The sequence below is a fragment of the Nesoenas mayeri genome (assembly GCF_963082525.1).
Source record: "Nesoenas mayeri genome assembly, chromosome: 16".
Classification (NCBI taxonomy): Eukaryota; Metazoa; Chordata; class Aves; order Columbiformes; family Columbidae; genus Nesoenas; species Nesoenas mayeri.
Window position 1 is genome coordinate 9,444,476 of NC_137562.1, and position 15,004 is coordinate 9,459,479.

Below are 15,004 nucleotides of genomic sequence, written 5' to 3' on the forward strand. Positions count from 1 at the left end.
CATCACAACAGCTGCCAGTCAAGCTCCGTTTAACTTTGCTGCTAATATAAGTATTTTGGGCCTTCCAGGAGCTTTAAAGCCCTTTTCCACCAATCTCCCCTTTACAGAGGTAATATTTCCCTGAGCTGCAGACAGATTTGCTCCAGTCATGCTGCTCCCTAGGAGCGACAGGGAGCACCTCCTGCCACCACCCACGTTGGTGTCTAGAGAACAGGCAGCTCATGACACCCACCCCACCTGCACAGAGAGCCAGGTCTGCCTAGACACAGCCTCTCCTTGCACCTGACAAATTAATTCCCAGCACCAATTAATCATTTTATCTCTTGCTTCTTCTCCAGCATAACTGAAAACACAGCAAGCAGGTGGCCAGGTGTGGATAGGAGAGCAGATCACAGCTCAGCCCCATCACCATCAAAAGCCCCTGGCAAGGGGAGAGGATGCCCAGAGAGGAAGGGAAAGCAATGCTCCTGCTGGAAGAAATGATGGCAACCTCAGTTGCCTCCTTTTTAAAGCTTTTCAGGCTGGGTAGCTTTGGGGATTTGTTGCATTCAGGGCTTTTTGGATCACCTGGATGCTTCCAAAGAAGGAGGCATTGCCTCACCCATAGCTCCCCCAAAAACCTGCACCAGTGGGAGAGGGAAGAAGGCTGCAGGTGCCCCCCAGTCCCTGCAGCGCAGCTATCTGCGGGCCAGCCCCACACTTTAATCTCATTTAAGGCCACCCTTCCCAGCCATTTCCCAAGCCCTGTGCCTGGGAGAGCCACGAGCTCACAAAAACCAGCTCCCCCCAGTTCCCCAGCTCCGCAAATGACAGGTTTGTTCCCTCTCCTTATTTCCCTGTGCCAGTAAACACAATAATATATAGCAAGCTGCAGGAGGCAGATGATTGTGTGGTGAAAGGTGGAAAACATCTAAAAATTATTTAAAGCAGGGAGGAGAGTAGGAAGAGAGGGCTGCAGATTATATTATCCAAGAAGGAAGAGTTGTTGGGCTGAGGAAAGGCAGCAGATAGGGAAGGTTTTCCTGCCCACCCTGCAGCTCCTTGCTCCAGGTGATGCTCAGGTCCCTGGTCCCAGCCTTGACATGGGATGCCAGCAGCTACAGCCCTGGGATGGGCCAGGAATAAGGCCAGTGCTGCAGGGGCCAGACCCACAGTGCTTTGAAGCTTACAAGTAACAGGGACACGGGGCACAGGGCACGGACACATTAAAGCTGAAGAGAGATTATCTAGCTGCCATTTCAACACGCCGGTAAATCAAAGTCGATGGGAGCCATATGCTCTGCTGGGAAGCATCCATCTCGTTGTCAGGGAAACATCCTTCCCATTTAAAATGGCAGGCAAAGGCTTGCAAAAACCTGCTTTTAACCCCTTTTTTCAGGCAGGATCCAAGTTCCCTGGCAGCATTGAGCTGTTCTGCTGCTGGGCTGCTCCCTGGCAGAGCTGTCACAGCTTCACTCAGGAGCATGACAAGGGGATGGTTCCGCTCTCACAGGGTCTAAGGAAATCAAACCCATGCTGACAGCACTGTGACCCTGCTTCCAACTTCCAGCTCACTCACAAGCTGGTTTCCATGGTTTATCACCTGGGAAAGCCAGGGATCACCTACCTGGGCCAAATCAAGAAGCCCCACTCTGGGATGCTGCAGGTGCACAGCACAGATGTGTCCAGCTGTGTCCAGACTGTTCTAGAGCAGGGAAATAACACAAACCCAGCCTTTTGCAGAGCAGCAAGGGTACCATGAAATGTCTCACAAGCAGTGAGCAAAAATCTGACCTTGGAAATCACAGTGTTCTACAACCAGGGCTTCAGGCCCGCAGAAATAATAAACCCATCCCTGAGCTCCGCAGCTGGCTGGAGTCTGCAGCTGGCCCTGGGTCTCCTTCTGCATCTGCAGCTTTTTGTTGCTCCCTCACAGTTAAGTGTACAATTACTGTGTAGAAACATGGCCAGAGCCTCTGCCAGCTGACAGGGGACAGTGATGGGGGTGTGGGAAGGGGTACCCATGAAGCACTGAGGGCAATCTGTAACCTGGCATCGTGGGAGTCACAGCAGCAAACGCTCTCCAGCCTATTAATACTAATGAATTTGCATGTGATTTTGTTTTAGACAGAAGATAGAGACCAGTGACCACGTGGGTACTGAGACAGAAAACTGAACATTCTCTTGCAAGTATCTTAATCTGTGTTTACTTCCAACCTCTCATGATTTTTTTCCCTTTTTTTAAACTCTTCTCATTTATTGTAAATCCCACAAGTAGATAAAGCCAACTGTTAAAGTACAGAAACTGACTATTTTCTATTCTGATAAGTAGCTTGGCCCTAACAACCTTTATAATGGAGATTTGAGACAATATTTAATAATTCAAAGCCTAGGAAGGTCTGACGGGACAAGGATGCATTGTTAAAGCCTCCTTGTCTGTATGGGAAATGGTTATTACTGCTGGAGAGGGAGAGGCCAAGTTTAGAGCACAGTGAGCGGGGATGCTGGATTATACCACAGGTATCCCACATCACCAAATTCCTCCACACCTCAGCTCCCAAACTGGATAACAAGGGTAACGATTCACCCCCCAGCACACAGGGCAACAGCTGAGGTTAAACCTACACAAAGGTCAAGACATGCCCATGGCCATCACCAACCAATAAATGCTTCTAGAGCAGAATAAAGCCTGGCACAAAACCACTGCAAAGCACACTGCTAACAACGGTTCACATGGACCAGAGCCAGTAAGTGACAGAACGAAGCCACCCAGGAGCACACAGGAGCAATGTCTTCCAGCACATGGCACCAGGGCATGCCCAGCACCACAGCCAAGGGGTTAGTCCTCCCCTGTATGACACAGAATCACAGAACAGTTTGGGTTGAAGGGACCTTCCCAGCTCACCCAGTGCCATCCCTGCCATGAGCAGGGACATCTTCACCAGCTCAGGTTGCTCAGAGCCCCGTCCAGCCTGGCCTGGGATGTCTCTAGAGATGGTACAACCACTACCTCTCTGGGCAACCTGGACCAGTGTTCCACCATTCTCAACATCTCACAGCACTTACTACAGTCCTAAATGCCTTTGTCAGACATTAACTTGGCTCTTAATCCAGGTGACAGCAGCTGGTGTAGAGCTCATGAGGAGATGCTAGAGTGTGACTTCATCGGGGCCTCCTGCTCCTGCCCTATCAGGGAAAGTGTCACCTTCACTGGGTGACATCGTATAAGATCTCCCCACCAATTTGTCAGCTGGCTCCAAGATATGCTCTGGCTGTCTGGAATAATGTCACTATGCACTGTACATATCAAACAGCCCTTTTATGAAACTATGTGCTCCTTCCTACCTCCTTGTTGGCTCAGAGCCTCACAAGTGGTCTGTGCTGCACGTTGAGGACACACACAGTGATAAAAAGCAATGAATGGATAACAGCCAGGTAGTATTTTGAGTTACAGCATCATCAGCCTGCTGCTAAACCAAAGCAGGAGCAGCTCTCCATCCTGGTTGTGTAACCCAGCCTCGCAGGACACTCCTCGTAATTACAGGCCCTTTCCTGCAGTCCCATGGGGGCCATATTCTGCATTCATGAAAGGATGCTCAGTGCTTAGTTTCCTCTCTAGCACATTTTTTTCAGTCTTCCATAGAAACAGCAAAGAGCAAGAGGAAGCAGGAGGGAGAGGGTGAAAAAAAATAAGGTTTAATTAATTTTCATTTAATTTCTGCTGGGCTTTTAGCAAATGAAAAATAAGTGAGCCATCCCATCAGGTCTGTGCTGCCTCCCTGGGATGCTCTACCAGCCCATGTTTCACACACGGGTGCACATCCCACCATCCGGGAATGGCAGAACAGGGTCGGGCTCAGCTCCGGCTGCTCTTCCCAACTCGCATCCCACGGGATGTGACTGCAGTGTAGATGGGCCTCCCCAGCCACAGTTGGGGGCTGACAATCCATTAGCTTAATGAATTTCTCCGGGGTTTTTAATAACCTGGCCCTTCTCCACGTGGGAGCAGATGAAGAGCAGGGTTGGGTAGTGCTGGAATCACTTTGGAGGTTCAGCCCAGTTCTCTGCATGGAGCTGGGGCTTGGGCAGGTGCTCTATACCCACACCTCACCCACGAAGGGATTATTTGCATTTGCAAAAATGCAATACTTGCATGGCCAAAGTGGCCACTTCAATGAAGGTGCTTCCCAGGTGCTCTAGTTCTCACATTCAGATGGGTCAAGCCCAGGCAATGACCAGCCCTACCTGCCAGCAGGTCTCCCAGATTTGGCTGTTCCAAATCAAGAGTGGAGACCTGAGGGTGGGATACTCCTTGCCTGTTTGTAGATGTCTACACCCTCATCTCCCAGGAGAAACAGTGGGAAAAAACAGGGATATCCCCAGAGTCCCATTCACTCATCTTATTCAGGCACTTCCATTACTTTTCCATTTTCTCACAACCTCCAATCATTCCCCCCATACTTGAGGCAGGTTAATCCATCACCAACTTGAAAACAAGTTTCAAATCTACATGGTATTATTTATTCCAGGCTAAAATGGGAGATCTACTGATTCACAGACTAAGCCTCAGCAGCTTGCTCTCTGCCATTTAACACAAATTGAGATGCTCCCACCACCCACAAACAGGCTCAGGGCTGGAGGGGTAGCTCAGACAACATTTCAAATTATATCTGATTTCTGTTGCAGAAAAGAAAAACAACAGCAGCAGCAAAAGGTCACTGCAGAAATTCTTCCTACCACTCATTAGCTGGTATGGCAAGGGAAAAGCTGCTAAATGAGAACAGCATTAAAACATCTAAATGTTAAATGGGAAAACATGGGAAACAAGAAAAATTCCATGCAAAATTCTGTGCGACTGCATGTTGTGTCTGACAAATTACAAAGAGTGCAGGGAAATCTCGTTTCTCTAGGTCTCTTTCCTTCCTTACAGGAATAGCCATAACTCAAAAAAAGACAACTCCAGTGGTACACATCCAGCACCCACAAGGACCAAATCACGAGGTCACATCAACAGTTTATTTGGTGCTGATACAGATTAAAGGCATTAGTCCCTCAGGCTATGGAGACAGAGCACTCATGAAGTGCCAGCAATTTAGTTCAAGACATAATGACATGAGGACTTGTCCCTCTGGCTCAGGGTGATGCTTAATTGGGTGTGAAGGCAGCTTTTGGATGAATATGGTCATCAGCACACTGGCTTATTTGCAGCTCCCCAGAAAGCTGCTACATGAAGGGCTCTCCTTGCACCCCCAAATCATGCACAGTAAGGCAGCTTTTTGCAAGGCCACCAAGCAAGCATGGGATGTGTCTGAAAAAGGACCATCCCAGGAGAAATAACAGTGAAATTCCTCCAAACCTGGCAGCTCCTGCGCTGGCAGTGTCTTGGAGGAACCGATCTGCATCTGCCTGTGGCACCTGTGCTCTGATACCAACAGAGAATTGCAGACACTCTGAAATCTCTCATCTCTCTTAAATAAGGAAAATCCCACTGAGCGAAAACCCAACATCATCAGCAAATCGATCTCAGCAGAGCAAAGAAGGTACAAATCACACTTCCACTGTGCTCATGAGACACTATAGAGCAAGACTTGCTCCTGGACATGCGGTGAACTGTGCCTCTGCAAGCTGTCCCAGCAGCTACACAACCCCAAGACAGACAAACACCCCATGCAGACTCTTACTCATGCTCCAAACGGCCATGCTCCTTCAGCCAGGAGAGATGGGATCAGCAGCACAAAGCTTCCAAAGGATGGAGCCAGTTTGAGGGTTGGCTTTGCTGCTCATTCAAGCTTTATATAGAGTCAGGGCAGGATCCAAAAGCGGAAGAGAGACACCCACTCCCAGGGAGTGTAACACACACCGAAATAAATAGCTCCCTGCCTAAGGAGATGACTCAGGAATATTCCCACTAGTCCTTAAAGCACAAATCATCACTAATAAACCCCCAGGAACCTGGAAGAAGGCCCAAGTGAGAGGTTAACTGGACAAGACATGGCATTTTCAGCCTTGCCAGATGTAGAGGAAGGAGGAACAACCACCTTACTTAACCAATGGCCACACCAGCCTGAGTCTTTCATGCCGTCTCCCTGTCCCAAGAACAAAGAGCATCCTTATTCCTGGGGACAGGGCTTGTTTCTCACTACCTCTCCTGGAAGCATTCAAGCTTAACTACCATATGGCTTGAAGTGGCAGGAGGCAACACAGCCTCACTCCCTGTTTGTCCAGCTATAATACACATATTTAACTCCTTTGCTCTCCTCTTGAGTGAAAGATGGAGTGCTCTTACATGCCTTATGACTTTATTCAGATGAGGTAATGAACCTCCAAGCAACCATAAACTCAATTAATGGACACTTTGAGACTCTGAGTTGTGCAAAAGCCCATAAACATGCAGCAGAAAAAGTCTCCCTGCACTGTCATTTCGCTGCCACATGTAACACTTAAACAACACGAAAGCCGATAAGCCCAATTCACAGCCCTCTACACGCTGCATTTGTAATGAACTGCAAGATCACAGCAAAGTGCCCCAGTACGGGAGATCCATACCCCATGAAGATGTGTCTCATCCTCCCAGTCCAATGTTAACCCTGCTGAGGTCCTCAGGCTACAGGATTTACTGCCAAAATCAGCTGCTCTAGCCAAAGCCAACCTCACTTTCCTTTGCAAATTCAAGGAACACAAATAGAAACCAACCCACCAAACCAAAAGCAAATAAGCAGCTGGGCAAATACTATTAAAAAGAAAAAATGGAGCAAAGATAACATTTACCAGCAGTCCCCCAACAGCTACTTTATGCCTTTCTTCTGTCTTGTCTGTTCAATACAGTAAGTCCTTGCAGCAAGAACTGCCTCTTTTTGGCTTGATTTGCAGAGCAGAAGCTCATAGACCTCTATTTCCCTTTGGGGTGCTCGCACACTACTGTAATATTAAAATCAATACCAAAGGGAAAACAATATTAACTGTTATTTGACTGAAGTTTTGTTTTGGCACCGCAGATTAGTTTTTCCCACCATATCAAACCAAAATCACAACAAACACATACAGCAGGTCCCCAAACACGAGCTACTGCATTTACAAGCAGAGATGGAGAAGAGGTGCACGTGAGTCACGTTTGAGTCAGGATTTCTGCTAGGTTTTTTCTCTCTCTTTTTTTTCCCTCTGTGTATCATAATAACTTTATAGGCAATGACAGCGTATCTCTGGAAGCTGCATTAGGGTTGCCTGTCCTGCTGTGCTCATCCATCGCAGCATGCAGCAGCAGCTCAGCTATTGCCCCAGCTGCATTTTGCTTTGATGCTGTCACCTCCCTGGGCTGGCAGAGCTCTAAAGGAGAAAGCAGGACTTCCAGGTAGATCAGGGTTTGCTTACAAATGAGGCGGTTGTGAATCCGTGGGAAAGACTCTCTGGAAGGCAAAAAATCCCTGCCTCTTTCAGTCTTGTCCTGAAGAGACCAAGTGTCAACCACAATGGACTGGTGGGATCCCCAGATGGGTAGTGGTTGCCTCCCAGCCCAAGCAGGGACAGTTGTTTCCTCTGATCTTGCCTGTTTTCATGGGGTTTTTTTTGCCCTGTCTCACCTTCCCATTAAAAAAGAAGGATCTCTGAATTAAGACTGACCTCTGGGTACTCCCCTCCAAGAGCCTAAACACAGCTGTAGCTGCTTATGAACCATAATCAGCATGAATAAGACTTGATTCTCTTTTGATTTCCCCTGAGTCTTGGGTTGCAGGTCTGCAAAACTTGATCCAGGTTTGCCATAAAAGTTCCTTTCTCCAAACTGCTTCTCAGACACAGCTGAGTAAATGTAGATCCCAGATCTTGGTCATTCCAGCTCAATGTGGATCGGCCCCATCTCTCACCTTGACCTCACAGAGTGTCCAGAGAGTAGTTCCAGCCCTGAACATCTGCCTTCTGTCCTCCTCTGGACTTATCCCACCCAGCTTTCACCCCAGGCATTGAGGGGAATTTGGGTTCCAGGAGTCCCAGTGATCCTGATACAACTTTGAGTTGCCTCCCTACAGCAGTAAGAGTGAGAGGCGAGAAGATCTCACCGGTCTTCTGCTCCCCACACCTTGGAAAGGCTGCCCTTTAACGTCAAATCCACTCTAAATCACCAGTTAGGCACTTACAGACACCAAAGCTTTCCACACATCTAAAAAAGCACATTAAGAGGCTGGAGTGATACTAAAGACAGATCAGAGATCTGGAGGAATGCTTCAGTTTGCCTCATTTATTGGCAGTTTGACAGCCAAGATGCCCCAAGGCTGTAATAAAGCAGCTCTTGCCATCCCAGCCAGTGACTCGTGCAGGATACTCTGCACCAACCAACACTCTATGTAATTAATTCAGTGCTTTAGAACAAATGCGCATGACTCCCCCAAAACATCTTCAATGTGAGTGTCATAGTAGGCCACATTTGCAGTTTACCCAGGATAAGGCCAGGAGCTGAGGTCACCCACAGCTTCAGTGAAATGATCAAGTATCTCACAACTAGTTCTTATGGAAAAAAACAACATTTTTCTTTCAATCTGGGTGGATGGGCTCATTCACCAAGGGCCCACATTTAAATACCTGCTCTTGCAGTCCTAGTGGGGCCATCCCAGAAAAAAAGGACTGGCATGTCCCTGCCACCACAATTTCAACAGGAATCTGTCCCTCAGGAACTAAGAAAACAACCGAGCATTTGGGCCACCTTAAAAGGGACTATGCAGCACTAAGTGTTTGCCAGATGTGTCCCAGAAGCCAAATACCAAACTTAGGTGAGTTTTTATGCTGGTAAGCCCCACTGATGCCAAACAGACTGGCAAACCCTTTGCCCCACCAAACAAATCACAGTGTCTCACTGTGCTAATGTCCTCTCCCTCTCTGCAATGAAAATCAAAACAAACAAACAAAACCCCTTGATGTTTGCTAACTGCATCTCTTAAATCAATGCCTATCTTCCCTCCAGTACAGGATTCAGGGTTTGCTTTTTGAGTTATTGCCTCTTACAATAAATCGAGCCATAGCAAGACTCATCTAGTTGAGGTGTGTTGCAGCACAGAAAGGAGGTCACCCGGAGGATCGGCTTGTTTTTCAGTTCCTTAATGTCAGTGTGGGGTGAATGTGACGGCTGGAACGTGACACATTAAAGCGACTGAAATCAGGTTGCTCCCACCAAGCTCTGACTAAGCAGCTGGAGAGAAGCTCATGAGGCATCACAGCAGGAGGGTCTCCCTGGTCCCAAGGACAGACACAACTGTGCAGCTGAAGGGCATCGCCACCAGAGGTCCAAGCCCAGCAGTTCCATTAATGCAGCACCTATGGGAGATCTGTATCAGCCCCTTCATCCCATGTACTCACTAGGACACAGGGAGGAGAATCCAGGAGGTCCCTGCATGTCACCTGTGATGGGCTGAGTTTGGTGGCATCATCCCTGCCAGCAATATCCCTGCTGTGGGTGAGGACTGGACATGAACAACCACCCCTTGGTGCTTGAGGATGGATAAATGAGAGCATCAAACTAAATTTACCCCTAATAAAATGCCATAAAGCAAATATGAAAAAATGTAAGTGAAGAACAAAACAGCTGCCTAAAAATCCAACCCGGGCAGCAGAAAAATGTCTGGGCGCTCCTAGAGCCACTCAGTCCTATGCAAAAATATTATCTTGGAATGGATCTATATGAAATAACCATGTTTTCTTCAATCCCTGAGGAGCAGGAGTCATGAAAGAGGCCACCTCTGCACTGAGAAACCCTGGGCCCTCAGGGAAGTAATTGCACCAAGTCTCCATCCTCCTGACGGCCAGATGAGGTGATGCCAGGATGCGGGCAGCATGGAGAGGAGACTTTCTGGAGAGAGAAGTGGCTTTTGGCTGGGTTAAAAGGGAAGAAAAAACGGGATGAGGATGGCACAAGGAAATTTTAATAGAATTAGGCAGGGAGGAAATGTTCTTCCTTACTATAATTTGAGTCCATGCACTTGCTTAATTAACTGAATACATGGTGCACCGTATGCGGATAAAAAAGTGCATCCAAACCTATTTTTAATGCAGTTAAAAAGACGCATTAAGGTTGTAAATTCAAAGCAGGAAATGCAAGAATTACATTGGCTCTGGGGACACAGCTTTAAAACTGTCGGAACACAGGCTGTTTTCTTGTTACTGCCCCAAATCCAGCTCCCCATACCTTCATTTTGGTGACCAAACACAAGCAGCGCAGCCAGGAGATCAGCAGATGTGTCTCCAGACACATTGGGCTATGGAGATGCCCAGCGCAAGTACCTTGCTTAGGCTGGCACAGAATACAGTGATCCCTCCTGAAATTAGATGGCAGGCAGGGACAAAAGTCACTTTCAAGTATCACAGCCCTTCAAACTCAGCACAGGACAGGTTACAACAACCAAGGTAAAAAAAAGTAGAAGGAAAAAGAAAAATCTAAATTTTTGAAAGAAATAAAATGGAAACATTTTGGAGGCAAAACGCCTTCCTGTGCAAAGAACCCTGTTGCATTCCTCAAAAAGCCTGGCCTGATATTTAGGCAGGGCTCAACTTTTCAAGTTTCAGCTCAACCTTGAACAGAATGGGGCCACGTGCTGCATTGATAAGGCTCTGTCAAAAAAGAAAAAAGGGAAATTAAAGATGTCAAGTGAAACACCGGGAGAAGATGAGAGAGAAGGGAGGCTCAGATCTTTGGGAGCCTGAGTCCAACTCCAGCCATGCTCAAAAATGGGACCTGTCAGGCTCAGTTGTCCATAGGGCTGTGCAAAATATATATATTATATATAATCTGTATACACACACACAGCTACCATGAGCAGGTCACACAGTTGTGCCAGTGTAGGAAGAGCTAATAAGTATAAAAATGAATCGCAACACAGATACAAAATAGTGCTTTTGCTCACAGAGGTAATAGTGCTTTTTTTACAGAGGCAACATCTGAGATGAAACCACGTTAATGAGTTTGGGGCTGGGAGCTGCTCTGAATTTCCCTGGTTTCCTATGCATGAAATGGTGCAAAGGGGAATAAGTAATGACAGGAAGAAGAGGTGGGGAAAAGAATCAGATGGATTGGATCTAGGATGCAACACTGGAAATAAATGCAGCTTGCATGGGCTTCTCAAAGCAGCACATCAATCGCCTAGTGCAATACCAGCCTGGGAGACAGGCCTCTGCAGACAGACATTTATCAGTGGTATTTACACAGAGGCACCTCTCAAATTTATTAAAATTTAAAATTTATTAATGTCCATGCTGGAAGAGTCTCTATATTAACAGTTTGTGCCTTGGCATTTGGGTGCAGGGAGGCTGCCTGAGCAGCACAGCAGCTCCACACACAGAAATGCAGTGGGGTCTATCAGCAACAAAACAAGGTAAAAAAACACCCACCCACCACCTTGCAGGGTCATGTACTCATCCACAGGGCAAATAGTTCACAAATCTTCATGCAAGAAAGTCCTCGTGAGTAGCAGGAGCAGGGAAATGGTGCTGGCAGGTGGGGTCAGGCAGCAGGACGGGGCTGCTCCATCCAGCCATCCTCAGGACTCCCCTCCTGCTGTGTGAAGGCTAAAGGTGCTTTTGTGCTCAAGACTTTTGGCACAAAATGGGGTTTTGGGCGGGAGAAGACAGTGTGACCCCAATAGCATGGGGAGGGCGCTGCACCACACATACAAACTTTATGACCTTGAGCCAGTCTCTTCTTCCTGCCATATCTTTGGAAAAAAGAAAAAAGGCACTAAGCCTTTTCTCTGTCCTGTCTGTCTGGATTAGGGAGTTCTAGGTGCAGAAACCCAGGAAATGCCGTCCCTGCCCCACTCATACCCACGCAGAGCTGGCACAGAGCGGTAACCATTGCACGGGCTGATGCTGGTGACTTTGTATAATGCTTACCACATCCTTCAGCACTTTAAATAATAAATTTATAGACCCCTAAGGCTAAACCATTCATACACATAGCTCAGAAGACCGGAATCCATGTAACTTCCTGAAACATAGTAAAAAATTAATTGTATCACTGATGGTTCACAGACATGGGTGCAATTACCACTTCAGCCCTGAATTCAGCCTCCTTTTCCCAATGGGTCCATGGGTGGGGGTCAGAGGATGGTTTTATGGTGGTTATATCTCCCAGCTGCTTGGGTATCACCCCCAAGGTGAGCCAGGGACCGTCCCCAGTTCTCAGCACATCCCAGGCCAGCATTTTCTAATAGGAGGGCACAGCTCCATGTGGTGTCACAGAAGGGACAGGTGGAGTCAGGAGCCCAGGAGAAACACAGCTGCTTGGGATGGGGGAAGGAAGCAGCTGCACAGTGAGAACCAAGGGGACCCTGGCCTGACATGAGGGACAAGGCGGTCACGGGAAAGGGAGTCCTGGCAGCAGGTCAGTTTGGGATGTCCCCACTCCTGGATTACTGGTTGCCCAAGCAAACGCCACGCAGAGAGCCAGAAGGGTCAGAAGTTAAAACAGAGCTGTTGTCTTAAGCCAAAGATGTTTATAAAGCCCTCAAAGTGAGGGCTACCCTTGCCTCTTACCACTTGGCTTTCAGCCCTTTCCACTTCTGTCATTGTCACCCCAACAACCCCAGGATGGGGTCTCTACTACATCTAATAGCATGTTGCACACAACATCCTCCCCATTCTTGGTGCATGCACAAGCACCCAGCTCACAACATGAACACTCAGCTACTTCACACGATTGTAGAGGATTTTGTGAAACAAGCTGCCAGCAAGTCCAGAGAATGGCCCTGAGCATGGAGGATGCTCACGGGTCCCAGTGCTGGACATCACACTGCTCCTCATAGCTGCAACTGAGCTCCAGCGATGCTGCCTCTTCTCCTCTCCCCTGTTCCTTGGAAGAAGAGCCCTTTGCAAGGACCCCAACTCGCTGCAGTGCCCAGCAAAGCTCCCCCTTCCACCCAGCCAGCGTTTCACCAACAGGATTCACCAACACCTCTCTGGGAGGCCTCAATGTACAAAATGGCTGAGGACCAGAAAGCATAACCCAACATTTTAGCTGAGAACAGCGTAACAGCAAAATGACGAGGGAAATAAAAAGGTTCCAGCATCCCCACTCCCCCCCCCAAAAAAATCTTGCTGGGGCTGACACAGGCCCTAGCCATGATGGAAAAACATGCAAACAAAAAAAAACCCCATCAGCACCAAGGGAACAAGCACTCAAGCCTGAGCCCAGGCCTGCAGAAGAGCCCGGTGGGACTGTGGAAAGTCCCAGAGGGAAGGGAGTTGCAGTAACACAGCAATTTATCTTGACCCTCCCCTTGCCATCCTCTAAACAATGGGAAGTCATCTGCTCTCCCTCTGCAGCAATGCCTTCAGATGTGGGCATCTTTCTGCCAAACTGCGGGTTAGATGTGGCCATTTCTGGCTAAAAAAAACTGGGTGGCAGAGGGGAAATGTGCACCCTGGGACTGCTCCTTTGTTTACCGCTCCATCACTGTGCAGCCAGGAAGCCCCAGACACTGATTAGCATTCCTTTCTAGACACATCTTTAATTCAGTGGCTTCTCATAAAGGGATAAGAAATATCACTAGAACCCAGTGCAGAGCCACAAAACCAACCCTGGTCCCAAACCCTTCGCAAGCCACCCAGCAGCCAAAGATGGGGCCAGGGGAGAAGGAGCGCTAGGGGGTGGGAGGAGGAAAGACACTGCCTGAGCAGAGCTTTTTTGTTCCTCTGCTCACAGCATTGCTATGGTGATTTCAAGCAAGACGGAGGAGCAGTCCCTACCCATCACTCCCGCTGCTCCAGCCCCCTGCACCCACCGCATGAGCAGCCCCTTCCCCCGCAAGCAAGAGCGGGCAGGGAGGGGGGACAGGGGGCCGGTGCATTGCACCTCCCTGGGGGAGCCACCCCCCAGCTCTGCAGGAGCAGCTTCTCTCGCCAACTCCCCCGGATTCCCTTACCCACCGCCCCCCATCCCCGCGTGGTTTGCCCGAGCACCGGCTGGGCCAGCGATGCAGCGGCGACCCGGCTCCTCCCGGGGCTGGGGGGGGACTCAGCCTCCGCTGGTCCCCAGCATCCAGCCCTCTGGGGCTTCCCAACCAACCCTGGCACCCGCTCTGCAGCTGGAGCATCCTCCCCCTCCGACACGCATTTTGGGGGCTGGGATGGGGGGCGAAAGAGGATAGATCCGGACCGGGTTGGGGGGTCTCTCCCGTCGGGTTTGCCTCCCAGCCCTTTTACTCACACGTATGCGTGGTAAATGAAAGCCCAGCCCCGCGGTCTCTCCAGTACATTGTAGAGGAAATTCTGCAGCTTGCGGTAAAATGCATTCCTTTTGGGGGGTTTCCCGCTGCCCGACACCCCGGAGCGGGGTTTGCTGAGGATGCTGCCCCGCTTGCTGCTCTCGGAGCCGGCGATCAGGAGCGCCCCGTCCCGGCTGGAGTCCGGGGCTCCCGGGTCCAGCCCCACGAAGCCCACCTTGAGCTTCTTCTCAGCGGCGGGACCCGGGTAAACGCCTCCGTTGCGGGATTTCTGTACCATGGTGGCGGCCCGGGGAGGGTGGCGGTGGCGGGGCCGGGGGCGGCGGGGGCTCCGCCCGCGCTCCCCGCCGCTGCTCCGCGCCCGGCGCAGGAGAAGCCGCAGGAACCGGCTGCAATCTGCTCCGGCAGCACCGCCCCGGCCGCCACCGCCCGCCCCCTTAACCCTCTGCCTCCCCCTCCGGCAGTAGGCTCTCGCACTGCCCCCAGCCCGAAAAACCCAGGTTTGCCATCCTCCAACCAAGACAAAAACAGGGAAAAATCAGGATCTGGCATCATCCCCCAAAAGGAAGGCTTCAGTATCCGCCCTAAGCAGGCTCTGGCATCGCTTCCTAAAATCAAGGTCTGGCATCTTCCCCTTGTCCCCAAGTCAGGTACAGCTTTTCCTTCCAAAACCAGGCTCTGGCTCTTTAGGACCCAAGGGAATTGCAGGAAGATGTGCCAGTGGAGGTTTAGGTTGGACATTAGGAAAACATTCTTCACCCAGAAGGTGCTGGACACTGGAACAGGCTCCGCATGGAGCTGTCATGGCCCCAAGCCTGACAGTGTTC

The 15,004-nt window shown here is 49.6% G+C and overlaps 1 protein-coding gene across 3 annotated transcripts in view; it reads right to left on the reverse strand.

Annotated features, from left to right (window-relative positions):
- KCNQ2 (potassium voltage-gated channel subfamily Q member 2) overlaps positions 1-14,457 on the reverse strand; it is a gene marked incomplete at both ends in the record, with an annotated part of 63,460 nt that extends 49,003 nt beyond the window's left edge. For all 3 annotated transcript variants that reach the window (XM_080354772.1, XM_080354774.1, XM_080354773.1), the window contains one exon: positions 14,162-14,457. In XM_080354772.1, coding sequence (XP_080210898.1) covers positions 14,162-14,457 — 296 coding nt within the window. The remainder of the gene's footprint in view (positions 1-14,161) is intronic.
- Positions 14,458-15,004: the final 547 nt, after the last annotated feature.